This window comes from Tachyglossus aculeatus, chromosome 14, assembly GCF_015852505.1.
Source record: "Tachyglossus aculeatus isolate mTacAcu1 chromosome 14, mTacAcu1.pri, whole genome shotgun sequence".
Lineage (NCBI taxonomy): Eukaryota > Metazoa > Chordata > Mammalia > Monotremata > Tachyglossidae > Tachyglossus > Tachyglossus aculeatus.
Genome location: NC_052079.1, coordinates 36,685,749 through 36,700,846, shown reverse-complemented (window position 1 = coordinate 36,700,846; position 15,098 = coordinate 36,685,749). Strand labels below are relative to the sequence as shown.

The window sequence follows — 15,098 nt, the reverse complement described above, 5'->3', positions numbered from 1 at the left end:
GCTCTGCACGCAGTGCTCAATCAATACGATTGAATGAATGCTCTGCACACAGTGAGTGCTCAATCAATGTGATTGGATGAATGAATGCTCTAGCACACAGTGAGAGTTCAGTCAATACGATTGGATGAATGAATGAATGCTCTGCACACAGTGAGGGCTCAATCAATACGAATGAATGAATGCTCTGCACAGTGAGCGCTCAATCAATACGATTGAATGACTGCTCTGCACACAGTGAGAGCTCAACAATATGATTGGATGAATGAATGAATGAATGCTCTGCACACAGTGAGCGCTCAATCAATACGATTGGATGAATGAATGACTGCTCTGCACAAAATGAGGGCTCAATCAATGCGATTGGATGAATGAATGCTCTGCACACAGTGAGAGCTCAATCAATGCGATTGGAGGAATGAATGCTCTGCACACAGTGAGAGCTCAATCAATACGATTGAATGGATGAATGAATGCTCTGCACACAGCGAGAGCTCAATCAATACGATTGAATGGATGAATGAATGCTCTGCACACAGTGAGGACTCAATCAATACGAATGAATGAATGCTCTGCACACAGTGAGCGCTCAATCAATATGAATGAATGACTGCTCTGCACACAGTGAGCGCTCAATCAATACGATTGGATGAATGAATGACTGCTCTAGCACACAGTGAGAGCTCAGTCAATACGATTGGATGAATGAATGACTGCTCTGCACACAGTGAGAGCTCAATCAATGCGATTGGATGAATGAATGAATGCTCTGCACACAGTGAGAGCTCAATCAATGTGATTGGATGAATGAATGCTCTGCACACAGTGAGCACTCAGTCAATACGGTTGAATGAATGAATGAATGCTCTGCACACAGTGAGAGCTCAATCAGTGTGATTGGAGGAATGAATGACTGCTCTGCACACAGTGAGGGCTCAATCAATATGAATGAATGAATCCTCTGCACAGTGAGCGCTCAATCAAGACGATTGAATGAATGAATGACTGCTCTGCACACAGTGAGCCCACTCAATGTGATTGGATGAATGCATGCTCTGCACACAGTGAGAGCTCAATCAGTACGGTTGGATGAATGAATGACTGCTCTGCACACAGTGAGCCCAATCAATGTGATTGGATGAATGAATGCTCTGCACATAGTGAGCGCTCAATCAAGACGGTTGGATGAATGAATGACTGCTCTGCACACAGTGAGAGCTCAATCAATGTGATTGGATGAATGAATGCTCTAGCACACAGTGAGAGTTCAGTCAATACGATTGGATGAATGAATGACTGCTCTGCACACAGTGAGGGCTCAATCAATACGAATGAATGAATGCTCTGCACACAGTGAGCGCTCAATCAATAGTGGCTCAGTGGAAAGAGCCCGGGCTTTGGAGTCAGAGGTCGTGGGTTCGAATCCCGGCCCCGCCACTTGCCAGCTGTGTGACTTTGGGCAAGTCACTTCACTTCTCTGGGCCTCCGTTCCCTCATCTGGAAAATGGGGATTAAGTCTGTGAGCCCCCCGTGGGACAACTTGATTACCTTGTATCTGCCCCAGCGCTTAGAACAGTGCTTTGCACATAGTAAGCGCTTAATAAATGCCATTATTATATTATTATTATTATTGAATGAAAATAAATACAGTGAGTGTGTGTGTGTGTGTGTGTGTGTGTGTGTGTGTGTGTGCGCGTGTGTGTGTGTGTGTGTCGCTCTCTCTGCATCCGGGCCTTTCTTCCCCCAGCAGCGCGGGTGGATTTGTTTACAAGCGGATGACGTCACTCCCCCCTCCGCCCCGCCCCGCCCCTCCGCGCCGCCGCAGTCCGCCCCGCCCCCGCGGCCGTCGACGTCACAATAGTGCGATCGCCCGATTGGCGGGCGTCCGCGGGACGTCACTTCCGGCGCCGAGGGGGCGGTATAAAAGGCGGTGTCGGGCGGCCGTCCCCCTTCGCCCCTCGGAGCGGGGCAGGGTGCGGGTGGGGGCGTCGCCGCTCCGGCCCTGGCCACCCGCCGCCGCCGCCCCCATGCATCCCTTCTACGGTCGGGCCGCCAGCATGATCCGCGAGATCGCCGCCGCCGTGGCCTTCATCTCCAAATTCCTCCGCACCAAGGGGCTGACCAGCGAGAGGCAGCTGCAGACCTTCAGCCAGAGCCTGCAGGACCTGCTGGCCGGTGAGCGGGGCCGCCACACGGGGGAAAAAAAAAAAAAAAAAACAAAACATCCGAATCGGCCAAAGAACGGCGGTTATGAGGCGCTTACTACGTGCCCGGCACTGCTCTGAGCGCTGGGGCACTTACAAGGGGATCAGGTGCCCCCCCCCCACCCCCTCACGCTTCACCCCCATTTTCCAGATGAGGAAACTGAGAGTAATCCTCACATGGCATTTGGTAAGCGCTTACTACGTGCTAAGCGCCGGCGACGTTGCAAGGGGATCAAAGCTCATCCCCGTTTTCCACGTGAGGGAACTGAGAATGATAATAATGATCCTAATGGCATTTGGTGAGCGCTTACAAAGGGGATCAAGATTCATCCCCATTTTCCAGATGAGGGAACTGCGAATAATTCTACTGTGGCATTTGGTAAGCGCTCACTATGTGCTAAGCGCCGGGGGCGTTGCAAGGGGATCCAAACTCATCCCCGTTTTCCACGTGAGGGAACTGAGAATAATAATAATGATCCTAATGGCATTTGGTGAGCGCTTACAAAGGGGATCAAGATTCAACCCCATTTTCCAGATGAGGGAACTGCGAATAATTCTGTGGCATTTGGTAAGCGCTTACTATGTGCTAAGCGCCGGCGACGTTGCAAGGGGATCCAAACTCATCCCCGTTTTCCACATGAGGGAACTGAGAATAATAATAATGATCCTAATGGCATTTGGTGAGCGCTTACAAAGGGGATCAAGATTCATCCCCATTTTCCAGATGAGGGAACTGCGAATAATTCTACTGTGGCATTTGGTAAGCGCTCACTATGTGCTAAGCGCCGGGGGCGTTGCAAGGGGATCCAAACTCATCCCCGTTTTCCACATGAGGGAACTGAGAATAATAATAATGATCCTAATGGCATTTGGTGAGCGCTTACAAAGGGGATCAAGATTCATCCCCATTTTCCAGATGAGGGAACTGCGAATAATTCTGTGGCATTTGGTAAGCGCTTACTATGTGCTAAGCGCCGGCGACGTTGCAAGGGGATCAAAGCTCATCCCCGTTTTCCACATGAGGGAACTGAGAATGATAATAATGATCCTAATGGCATTTGGTGAGCGCTTACAAAGGGGATCAAGATTCATCCCCATTTTCCAGATGAGGGAACTGCGAATAATTCTACTGTGGCATTTGGTAAGCGCTCACTATGTGCTAAGCGCCGGGGGCGTTGCAAGGGGATCCAAACTCATCCCCGTTTTCCACATGAGGGAACTGAGAATAATAATAATGATCCTAATGGCATTTGGTGAGCGCTTACAAAGGGGATCAAGATTCAACCCCATTTTCCAGATGAGGGAACTGCGAATAATTCTACTGTGGCATTTGGTAAGCGCTCACTATGTGCTAAGCGCCGGGGGCGTTGCAAGGGGATCAAAATTCATCCCCCTTTTCCACATGAGGGAACTGAGAATAATAATAATAATAATAATCGTAATGGCATTTGGTAAGCGCTTACAAGGGGATCAAGATTCATCCCCATTTTCCAGATGAGGGAACTGGGAATAATCCTAATACAGCGTTTGGTAAGCGCTTACTACGTGCTAAGCGCCGGGGACGTTGCAAGGGGATCCAAATTCATCCCCGTTTTCCACATGAGGGAACTGAGAAGAATAATAATAATCATAATGGCATTTGGTAAGCGCTTACTACGTGCTAAGCGCCGGAGACGTTGCAAGGGGATCAAAATTCATCCCCGTTTTCCACATGAGGGAACTGAGAATAATGGTAATGGTATTTGGTAAGCGCTTACTATGTGCTAAGCGCCGGGGACGTTGCAAGGGGATCCAGATTCATCCCCTTTTTCCACATGAGGGAACTGAGAATAATCATAGTGGCATTTGGTAAGCGCTTACTATGTGCTAAGCGCCGGGGAGGTTGCAAGGGGATCAAAATTCATCCCCGTTTTCCAGATGAGGGAACTGAGAATAATGGTAATGGCATTTGGTAAGCGCTTACTATGTGCTAAATGCTGGGGAGGTTGCAAGGGGATCAGAATTCAACCCCATTTTCCAGATGAGGGAACTGAGAATAATGGTAATGGTATTTGGTAAGCGCTTACTGTGTGCTAAGCGCCGGGGAGTTTGCAAGGGGATCAAAATTCATCCCCGTTTTCCACATGAGGGAACTGAGAATAATGGTAATGGTATTTGGTAAGCGCTTACTATGTGCTAAGCGCCGGGGACGTTGCAAGGGTAGCAAGATTCATCCCCGTTTTCCACATGACGGAACTGAGAATAATAATAATAATCATAATGGCATTTGGTAAGCGCTTACTACGTGCTAAATGCTGGGGAGGTTACAAGGGGATCAGGCTTCATCTCCATTTTCCAGAGGAGGGAGCTAAGAAAAATACTAATCATAATGGCATTTGGTAAGCGCTTACTATGTGCTAAGCGCTGGGGAGGTTGCAAGGGGATCAAAATTGATCCCCATTTTGCAGATGAGGGAACTGCGAATAATCATAATGATAATGGCATTTGGTAAGCGCTTACTATGTGCCAAGCACTGCTCTAAGATCTGGGGAGGTTACAGGGGGATCAGGCTTCATCCCCATTTTCCAGATGAGGGAACTGAGAATAATAATACTAATCATAATAGTATTTGGTAAACCCTTACTATGTGCTAAGCGCCGGGGAAGTTGCAAGGGGATCAGAATTCATTCCCATTTTCCAGATGAGGGAACTGAGAATAATACTAATCATAATGGCATTTGGTAAGCACTTACTATGTGCTAAGCGCCGGGGACGTTGCAAGGGGATCAAAATTCATCCCCGTTTTCTACATGAGGGAACTGAGAATATTAATAATAATCATAATGGCATTTGGTAAGTGCTTACTATCTGCTAAGCGCCGGGGAGGTTGCAAGGGGATCAAAATTAATCCCCGTTTTCCAGATGAGGGGACTGAGAATAATCATAATGATAATGGCATTTGGTAAGCGCTTACTATGTGCCAAGCACTGCTCTAAGAGCTGGGGAGGTTACAAGGGGATCGGGCTTCATCCCCATTTTCCAGATGAGGGAACTGAGAATAATGATAATGGCATTTTGGTAAGCGCTTACTATGTGCTAAGTGCCGGGGAGGTTGCAAGGGGATCAGAATTCATCCCCGTTTTCCACATGAGGGAACTGAGAATAATCATGATGATACTGGCATTTGGTAAGCGCTTACTATGTGCTAAGTGCCGGGGAGGTTACAAGGGGATGAGGCTTCATCCCCATTTTCCAGATGAGGGAACTGAGAATAATAATACTAATCATAATGGCATTTGGTAAGCGCTTACTATGTGCCAATCACTGCTCTAAGCACTGGGAACGTTACAAGGGGATCAGGCTTCATCCCCATTTTCCAGATGAGGGAACTGAGAATAAATAATAATAATGGCAATTGGTAAGCGCTTACTATGTGCGAAGCACTGCTCTAAGTGCTGGGGACGTTACGGGGGATCAGGTTGTCCCCCAGGGGGCTCCCATGCTTCATCCCCATTTTCCAGATGAGGGAACTGAGAATAATACTGGCATTTGGTAAGCGCTTTCCATATGAGGGAACTGAGAATAATAATACTGGCATTTGGTAAGCGCTTACTATGTGCCAAGCACTGCTCTAAGCGCTGGGGAGGTTACAAGGTGATCAGGTTGCCCCCCCAGGCAGCTCCCAGGCTTCACCCCCATTTTCCAGATGAGGGAACTGAGAATAATAATAATAATGATAATAATAATAATAATAATAATTGCATTTGGTAAGCGCTTACTATTTGTCCAGCACTGCTCTAAGAGCTGGGGGGGTTACAAGGGGATCAGGCTTCATCCCCATTTTCCAGATGAGGGAACTGAGAATAATAATAATCATAATGGCATTTGGTAAGCGCTTACTATGTGCCAAGCACTGCTCTAAGCGCTGGGGACGTTACAAGGTGATCATGTTGTTCCCCTGAGGGGCTCCCAGGCTTCATCCCCATTTTCCAGATGAGGGAACTGAGGCCCAGAGAATAATAATAATAATAATAATAATAATGATGGCATTTGGTAAGCGCTTACTATGTGCCACTGTTCTAAGCGCTGGAGGGATACAAGGTGATCAGGTTGTCTCCTGGGTGACATTCATTTTCCAGATGAGGGAACTGAGGCCCAGAAAATAATAATAATGATGATGGCATTTGGTAAGCGCTTACTATGTGCCAAGCTCTTCTCTAAGCGCTGGGGAAGTTACAGGGTGATTAGGTTGTCCCCCTCAGGGGGCTCCCAGTCTTCATCCCCATTTTCCAGATGAGGGAACTGAGGCCCACAGAATAATGATGATGTCATTTGGTAAGTGCTTACTATGTGCTAAGCACTGGAGGGATACAAGGTGATCAGGTTGTCCCCCGGGGGACATTCATTTTCCAGAGGAGGGAACTGAGGCCCAGAGAATAATAATGATGGCATTTGGAAAGCGCTTACTATGTGCCAAGCTGGGGAGGTTACAAGGGGATCAGGTTGTCCCCCGGGGGGGCTCCCAGGATTCATCCCCATTTTCCAGATGAGGGAGCTGAGGCCCAGAGAAGAAGAAGAATTATGGCATTTGGTAAGCGCTTATTATGTGCCAAGCACTGTTCCAAGCGCTGGGGAGGTTACAAGGGAATCAGGTTGTCCCCCTGGGGACATTCATTTTCCACATGAGGAAACTGAGGCCCAGAGAATAATAATAATAATAATAATGATGGCATTTGGTAAGCACTTACTATGTGCCAAGCACTGTTCTAAGCGCTGGGGGGGATACAAGGTGATCAGGCTGTCCCCTGGGGGCTCCCAGTCTTCATCCCCTTTTTCCAGATGAGGGAACTGAGGCCCAGAGAATAATAATAATAATGATGATGGCATTTGGTAAGCGCTTTCTCTGTGTCAAGCACTGTTCTAAGCACTGGAGGGATACAAGGTGATCAGATTGCCCCCCGGGGGGCTCCCAGGCTTCATCCCCATTTTCCGGATGAGGGAACTGAGACCCAGGGAAGTGAGGTGACTTGCCCAGAGTCACCCAGCTGACAATTGGCGGAGTCGGGATCCGAACCCATGACCTCTGATTCCAAAGCCCGGGCTCTTCCACTGAGCCTCGCTGCTCCCAAATAATAATAATAATAATAATAATGGCATTTGTTAAGCGCTTACTATGTGTAAAGCACTGTTCTAAGCACTGAGGATGCGAAGCACTGTGCTAAGCGCTTGGGAAGTACGAGTTGGCCGCACCTAGAGGTAGTCCTCCCCCCTAAAGCCCCTCAAACCACCCCGGGACCCCTGGCGAGGGCGAAGCCCCTCAACGGATTGGGGGCGGGGGGCAGACAAAGGACGGGTCGGTCCTGCCAGCCGTTGCCCGGGGTGGGATGTGGGCTCTGGGATGGGGCCCAGATCCCGAAAGGCTGCAGTTTTTATTTTGATTTTCCCCCTTGGGAGGGGTTTTTCCAAAGAGTTGGCACAGGGATCCGAAGCCCATTGTGCAACTGGGAGTGGAGAGGGGACAGAAAGTAAACAGGGCGGGGGCTTCTGGGAGGGGCCTGGGGGTGTGTGTACACACAAACATAATAATAATAATTATGGTATTTCTTAAGTGTGTATTATGTGCCAAGCACTGTACTAAGCGCTGGGGTAGACACAGGGCAATCAGGTTGTCCCACATGGGGCTCACAGTTTTAATCCCCATTTTCCAGATGAGGTAACTGAGGCCCAGAGAAGTTAAGTGACTTGCACAGAGTCACACAGCTGACAAACGGCGGAGTCGGATTAGAACCCATGACCTCTGACTCCCATGCCGGGGCTCTTTCCACCAAGCCACATGTACACGACCCCCTTTCTTCCCCCTCATCACCTCCTCTTAGGGGGTCCCCCTCCCTGGTTGATTCATTTTGCCTTCTCCAACCTCCCCCCCCCACAAAAAAAAAACACTCGAGGGACACATTTTGGGCCTGGGGTAATGATTAGAATAATAATAATGCTGGCATTTATTAGGCGCTTACTATATGCAAAGCACTGTTCTAAGCGCTGGGGAGGTTACAAGGTGATGAGGTTGTCCCACGGGGGGCTCACAGTCGTCATCCCCATTTTCCACGTGAGGTCACTGAGGCCCAGGAAAGTGAAGTGACTTGCCTAAAGTCACACAGCTGACAGTTGGTGGAGCTGGGATTTGAACCCATGACCTCTGCCTCCAAAGCAAGGGCTCTTTTCCATTGAGCCACTATGCTGCTTCTGGAATCCCCCCCCACCCCACCCATCACCTTCCCTGAGGAATAACACCGAGAGGGGCTGTGTGTGTACACACAAACGTGTACACAAACCCCTTTCTTCGCCGCCATCGCCTCCTCTTAGGGGGTTCCCCTCCCTGGTTGATTACTTTTCCCTTCTCCAACCTCCCCCCCCCAAAAAAAAAACTACTCGAGGGGCCCATTTTGGGCCTGGGGTCATGATTCGAATCCCCTCCCACCCATCAAACACTATTCTCCCCCCCCCCCCCCCTTCCCCGGAGAATAACAGAGCTCTAAACGTGGCCTTTCCCCCCTTTCTCTCTCTCCCTCCCACCCCCCATTCTTTCTCGCGCAGAGCATTATAAACACCACTGGTTCCCAGAGAAGCCCTGTAAAGGATCAGGTTACCGCTGCATTCGGATCAACCATAAAATGGACCCCCTGATCGGACAGGCGGCCCAGCGGATCGGACTGAGCGGTCAGGAGCTGTTCCGGCTGCTCCCCAGCGAACTGACCCTTTGGGTCGACCCCTACGAAGTGTCCTATCGCATCGGAGAGGACGGCTCCATCTGCGTGCTCTACGAAGCCTCGCCCGCGGGAGGTGGCACCCAAAACAGCCCCAACGTGCAGATGGTAGACAGCAGGATCAGCTGTAAAGAGGAACTTCTCTTGGGCAGAACGAGCCCTTCCAAAAACTACAATATGATGACTGTATCGGGTTAAGATACGGTCAGAGGATGGATCGTCTTACGGATGGATCGATTTGATTTCGTTTTTTGTTTTTTGTTTTTTTTTAAAAAAAAAACCTTTTTCCTTTTCCTTTTTCTTTTTCCGGCTTCGGGTGGGCTCCTCTTGGGGATGGATTATGGAATTTATACCGAGTCACAGCTGTGAAGATCTGGCACCAAGTTGAAGGGTCCGTTTTTAAAGTGACAGTGCCATAGTTTGGACAGTACCTTTCCGTGATTTAATAGCCTGTGAGTCCAAATAAACGATCACTCCCGTTTGCTAGGGAGTGAAGTGTCCTAGGGCGGATTCAGTCTCTCCCCTTTCACTTAATTTCTCCGTCGATTCCTTCGACTCGAACCCGTATCCGTGACTCCCTCTGCGGCCGACCTCGCAGAGCCGATTTGCACTATTACACCCATATAAATTGTTCTAGGTCGACCCTTTTGGCAGCTCAGTGGCGAAGCTCGAGTGTTCAAACACAGCAGTAGTGGAAATTGTACGACAGACTTTTACCTAGCACTTACGATATGTATAAAATGTACATAAAACGGTCGATTTAGCGAGCGTGACCCGGGAAAAGGGGTCAGACCCGGTTGTCGTGTTCTCGGCCCCGGAATTACTAAGTGACCGGAATCTGCCGTGGCAACAGGCTTTCAAAAGACCAGATAAAGACACTGTCTGAACTGTGGTGTGTGCGTTACCACCAGCCAGCTCTCTGTACATTTGCTAGCTTGTAGTTTTATAAGACTAAGTAAACTTCTTATTTTTAGAAAGTGGAGGTCTGGTTTGTAATTTTCCTTGTACTTAATTGGGTAAAAGTCTTTTCCACAAACCACCATCTATTTTGTGAACTTTGTTAGTCATCCTTTATTTGGTAAATTATGAACTGGTGTAAATTTGTACAGTTCATGTATATTGATTGTGGCAAAGTTGTACAGATTTCTATATTTTGGATGAGAAATTTTTCTTCTCTCTATAATAAATCGTTTCCTATCTTGGCATTTTAATTCATCTCTTGTCATGATTACGTAGGACCAGTCCAGCTCCTTTCTCCCGGAAGACGTATTCCAGGTACTGTCGAAAAGGATGTCGGTCCTAGAGGCACACTGGTCTTGCTGGGAAACACTCGATCCAGACCTGGATGAACGGAGACACGGGTGTGTCAGAGTACCCGGAAGGTCTAGAGAAACACGGTGGCATCACGTGTCACTGCTTTTAAAAACAAAACAAAACAAAAAAACGCCTTCTAAGTCCAGCAAAATGCAGAAACTAATTCTAGGGAGAGTAAATCCAGGATATGAGAGGATCAGGGACCACAGTAACTTCTACCAAAGATGACTCACATAAACCCAGAGGATTAAAATTCTAACGGTTTCCCGATGAAGTGAAGACCTAACCAAAACACAGGGTCCATGCCAACCCGCCGTTGAGGAAAAAAAAAAAAAAAAAATTACGGTTTGTCCCCGATGGATTTGATTAGAAAACCCCGGGAAAGTGCCCGTAGTCTTAAACAGGCTAATCACTGCAGAAAGATGGGTTGCTTTTCACTCCAGCGACAAGCCGTATTTATAAATCACTAAGATGGACTTCTACTAAAGGTATGTACGCGTGAGCTTTCTGTTCTCTCCCGGACTGAAATGTTGGGCTGTTTGGAATTGAACGCTCATCTTCGGATTCTCGTTTTCAGATCGTCTCTGAGAACCCGAATGGCCAGTGCGACCCGCCGTTCTTAGACCCGTGTAATCGTGGCTGTAAACGCTCATATTTTGTTGGGGGGGGATGGTTACGCCGCCCAACCCGGGCCGGACTCGCTGTTTCCAATAGCAGCACGATAGTTTTTAAGCATTCAGTTCGGTGCCCCCCCAAAAACCTTATCATATTTCAAGAGTAAATCGACTACCCTCAATGTAGCCTTGCCTATCCTACCGTAGTTAATGAGTGAGCAATACTTGACAATGCTCTTCCTTTGTGCATTGTGGGAGGCTCATTAAGCGGAGATGTCAGTGCTGTTCAGGTGTATGGTAGTGGATTACGTGCTCGTTCTGTAAGAGTATCCAGAAGCCAAAGAGTCGTCTAAGGTTAAATAGCAGTTAGTCTTGCAGTATTTATCTAGACCATCCAAGCTTTGGTGACACAGGCAGCTTGGCTGAATACTGAGTGACTGTTTCACTCAAGGTTTGGCTCCAGGGCCAGCAGGTCACTTTTCGAACTGGACTTTTGGGAAGTCAGAATGGGAAGTATCGAGGTCATATTTGGTTCCGTGTTTTTTGCTTTTTTGCCCCTTATTTTGGTTGCTGTTTAACCCGACTGCTCAACAGTCTGAATAAGTGACCCTTCCTTTGGCAGGAGAAGTGAACTGAATGAAAAGGTTCTAGTAATCTGGACTAAAGATACCCCTGCTTCTCACGGTTCAAGTTCTTAGGTGCCATTTTCAGTTCTTCAGTTTTACCACCTGAAGAACGGTTTACTGCAAATATCTGCAGCATTTGGAGGCATAAGGCCAATAGACTGCATACAGTACAACTTGAGAGGCCAGACGGGGAATGAAAACAAGCTTACAGCTGTTTCCTGTAACTCTAAACCTTCCTTTCTCCAGACAATGGAGCACACAGATCTAGATGTGTGGCAACTGACTTTGTCTTCTCACTGTTTCTTTATTTGGGGAGGCAATGGTTAAGACTAGTAGTATTGTTTCCAGTGCTGAGTCTATTTATGTCCTGATCATACAGTTGTATGTTTCCAGCTAAGAACAGATAACGTCTAGGCCACCTTCAGATGTCAAGGAGTGAGGTGGCTACCCATAACCCCGTGTAGAAATGAATAAATGTTATTGTCAACATTTTAATCCTTTTAAAATAGGTCGTTTATGCCTGATTTTTGACTTGTAACAATTGTAACCAGGCATTCCAAGGGTTCTTGGCCTAGGATTTCAGGTGGAAATTGGATTTTCCTCTGAACTGAAACTTTTGAAATTTAATCTTTTGAACCTTTTCTCCTTAGTCCTCTTTAATAGCCAATAGTGCCTTCATTTTCCCGGTGCAAGTAAAGCCAGCTTTTCTGGATGTGATATCCATATGGAAAACACAGTTCTTTGTCTTGCTTTGAAACGAGCTTCTCTGTAGCCATATTAGAATGGTCACAGCGTATACTAAGACACTTTCTGGTGTAGTTTACTGAAACCTAACTAAATTACAAGGGAAGTTTCGGCTTTCAATTGGCTGTTTTGGCCAAGAGTTACCGGTCTTTACTGGTCAGTTGATTATTTTTAAATTTTCCCTCCTGCCTGCGGCTGAATGTTTGGGTAAGCTTGTAAATTATTGGCTTGCCAAAGATTTTTTTTTTTTAAGTTGGCTTCAATGATAGAAATAGTCTTCTAGCACCAATCTCCCCACCCCGTCTCTCTTCAAAGTGCTCCCTTTGTGCCTTCCTCCCACTCTTGCTCCCATCCTGATCTATTTTTTCATCCTTCTATCATCCACACAGCAGTTCTGCCTGTGCAGGATCCCTCTTCATGATGGTGGAATTGATCAGAGGACTCATTGTTGAAAGGCTTCCTCTGTTGCCAAATGGACTATAGTGGTCCCCTTGATTTGGTTTTATAATAATAATAATAATAGTATTTAAGTGCTTACTATGTGCCAAGCACTGTTCTAAGCACTGAACTTTTTGCAATTTTTTTTGCAAGTTTTGCAGGCTGACCCCTCAATATTTTTCGGTGTAGCTTTTTCAAGATGCAGATCTCGGTTTGTCTGACCATCTTCTCACGCATCCTAAAATAGGTTGTCTGGAAATATCATAGTCCTTAACACTGAGGTCTCTAGTGGAATTTCAGTATGCAAACCCAGCCGTTGCATAGAGCACATCAGCTCTTGTTTTTTTTTTTTTTTAATGTGTTTCTCAACAGCAGTCAGTAAATAGGAAGACTATTGGATTACTTTTCAAAGTCTCCTGGAAAACATTCATCTAGGATAAAATGGTTGCTTTAGCAAAACTCTGCTACTTAGGGGAATTTAGGATGGCTTTAAAGATGTGGACCAAAATCACTAGAGGACTTCTGTTTCTATATTCTTAGTTAATAGCGAAGGTTTATTTTTACATGTGCTTTATGTATTAAGCCCAAGGTGGTATAAAGTGAATATTGTTCAGCAGGTTGTTAACTCAGTGGCTTTAAGATGCTGCTGAGAAAGGGAGTCTTACATGGTAAATGCTGACTTGATAGCAGTCACACTTCATTTCCTAGAGTAAAACTTCCATCAGTTGCTTTGACGGTATTTTTTTAAAGTCTGGTTTCCTAACTTTTGGCTACAGTCACAATCCAAAGAGATGAAACTGCCATTAATTGAGGAACAGTCAACTGACCAATTTTCAATAGCTGGTTGTGAACAAACGCAAAATTACAGTCATTAGAAGCGGAGTGCTTTTCTAACACGCTTTCCCACTAGCATGGCCGAGTGGAAAGGCAACCACTCTGAAAATCAGAGCTAATCTAATCCCGGCTCTGCTTGCTGTGACATTGGACTAGTCACTTCTCTGTTCCCCAGGTTCCTCATCCGTAAAATGGAGCTTCAATACCTGTTCTCCTTCCGACTTACTGTGAGCCCCATGTGGGACAGGGATTATGTCCAACTTGATAAGTTCTGTGTTCCAATCCTGGCTCCGCCACTTGTCTGCTGTGTGAACTTGGGCAAACCACTGCTCTGTGCCTCAGTTATCTCAACTGTAAAATGGGGATTGACCGTGAGCCCCTTATGGGCCGGCGGGGACCGTGTCCAACCCGATATGCCTGTATCCACCACAGTGCTTAATAAGGTGCCTGGCAGATAGTAACTGCCTAACAGATACCATCATTGTTATTATTATTATTAAGGATGAAAAAGGACATAGTTGGAGATAAGGAAATGAGCGGGAGTTAGGGGAAAGGGAGGAAGAGAAAATAATTGGGTGTGAAGGCAGTGGGAAGAGGAAAAAGCTGTGTGCTTGAAGATAGAAGGAGCTTTGGTTTACAAGGCAGATATGAGAACTGAAATTTAGGTGCCATAAAAGTTCTTCAGAAAAAGCTTGGGAACTAGATTTTTCAGCAAGGACTTGATTGAGTCCATGAAGGGGAAATAAAGATAAACTAGGTGGGAGCACAATAACGCTGTATTTGTGATCGCAAGTTTGCCCATAATTGTGACTGTATTGTGTGGGTTTAGGGTTGAAAGTAGAACCTGGGCTGGGAAGGGAGAAAGAGCTGGGGGAACATTAGGTGAGGCTCATTGGAAATACGAAGGACCTACTGGAAAAGTAGCTGGCTTTCTGCACATCTGAGAGAAGGTATGGGGAGAACAAAAGTGCCTGCTGCTGCTGGACAAAAAAAAAAATCCCTGTACAAATCCATCTGAGCTCTCTTCCCATAACACAGAATGCTGGTGTCTTCACATTCACTCTTACACCTTTGAAGGGAGCCCATTTAGTCTGATCTCATTTGAAAAATTCAAGACAAGAATCTTTTGTGGATGGTTTTGTTTTCCACTATTTTCACTCTATTGGTTTAAGGACTAGGAGGCCAGAGGATGGAATGCTTTGTGTGAGTGTCACCTAAAAGCATCAGGAGGTCAAAAATTGTTTGGGAAGCAGTGTCTGCTGTCTGACCTGATTGTCTTGAATCTTGGGACATAAACTCACTTTGGGCACAGGGAACGTGTCTACCAACTCTGTTGTACTCCAAGCACTTAGTACAGTGCTCTGTACACAGCACTCAATAAGTATCATTCGTTGATGTAAAGTGGTTAACAAACATCACAATTATTGTTATAGTTAGTGGGATGAGCTGTAGAAGGTTAGTGAGCCCCTTTTTGCATACAGTACTTCAGTCTCATAAAGTTTCAACTCTGTTATATCGCCTCCCAAGTGCTTAGTACTTAGCTCCACACACAGTAAGTGCTCAATAAATGCAATTGATTGATCC

At 46.6% G+C, this 15,098-nt stretch overlaps 1 protein-coding gene across 1 annotated transcript; it reads left to right on the top strand.

Annotated features, from left to right (window-relative positions):
- The first annotated feature begins 1,981 nt into the window (after positions 1–1,981).
- Positions 1,982–10,155, top strand: BTG1 (BTG anti-proliferation factor 1). The gene is made up of 2 exons (XM_038756815.1): positions 1,982–2,172; positions 8,775–10,155. Exons 1-2 carry the CDS (start codon positions 2,025–2,027, stop codon positions 9,140–9,142), a joined length of 516 nt encoding a protein of 171 aa, XP_038612743.1. The 5' UTR covers positions 1,982–2,024; the 3' UTR covers positions 9,143–10,155.
- The last annotated feature ends 4,943 nt before the right edge of the window (positions 10,156–15,098 follow it).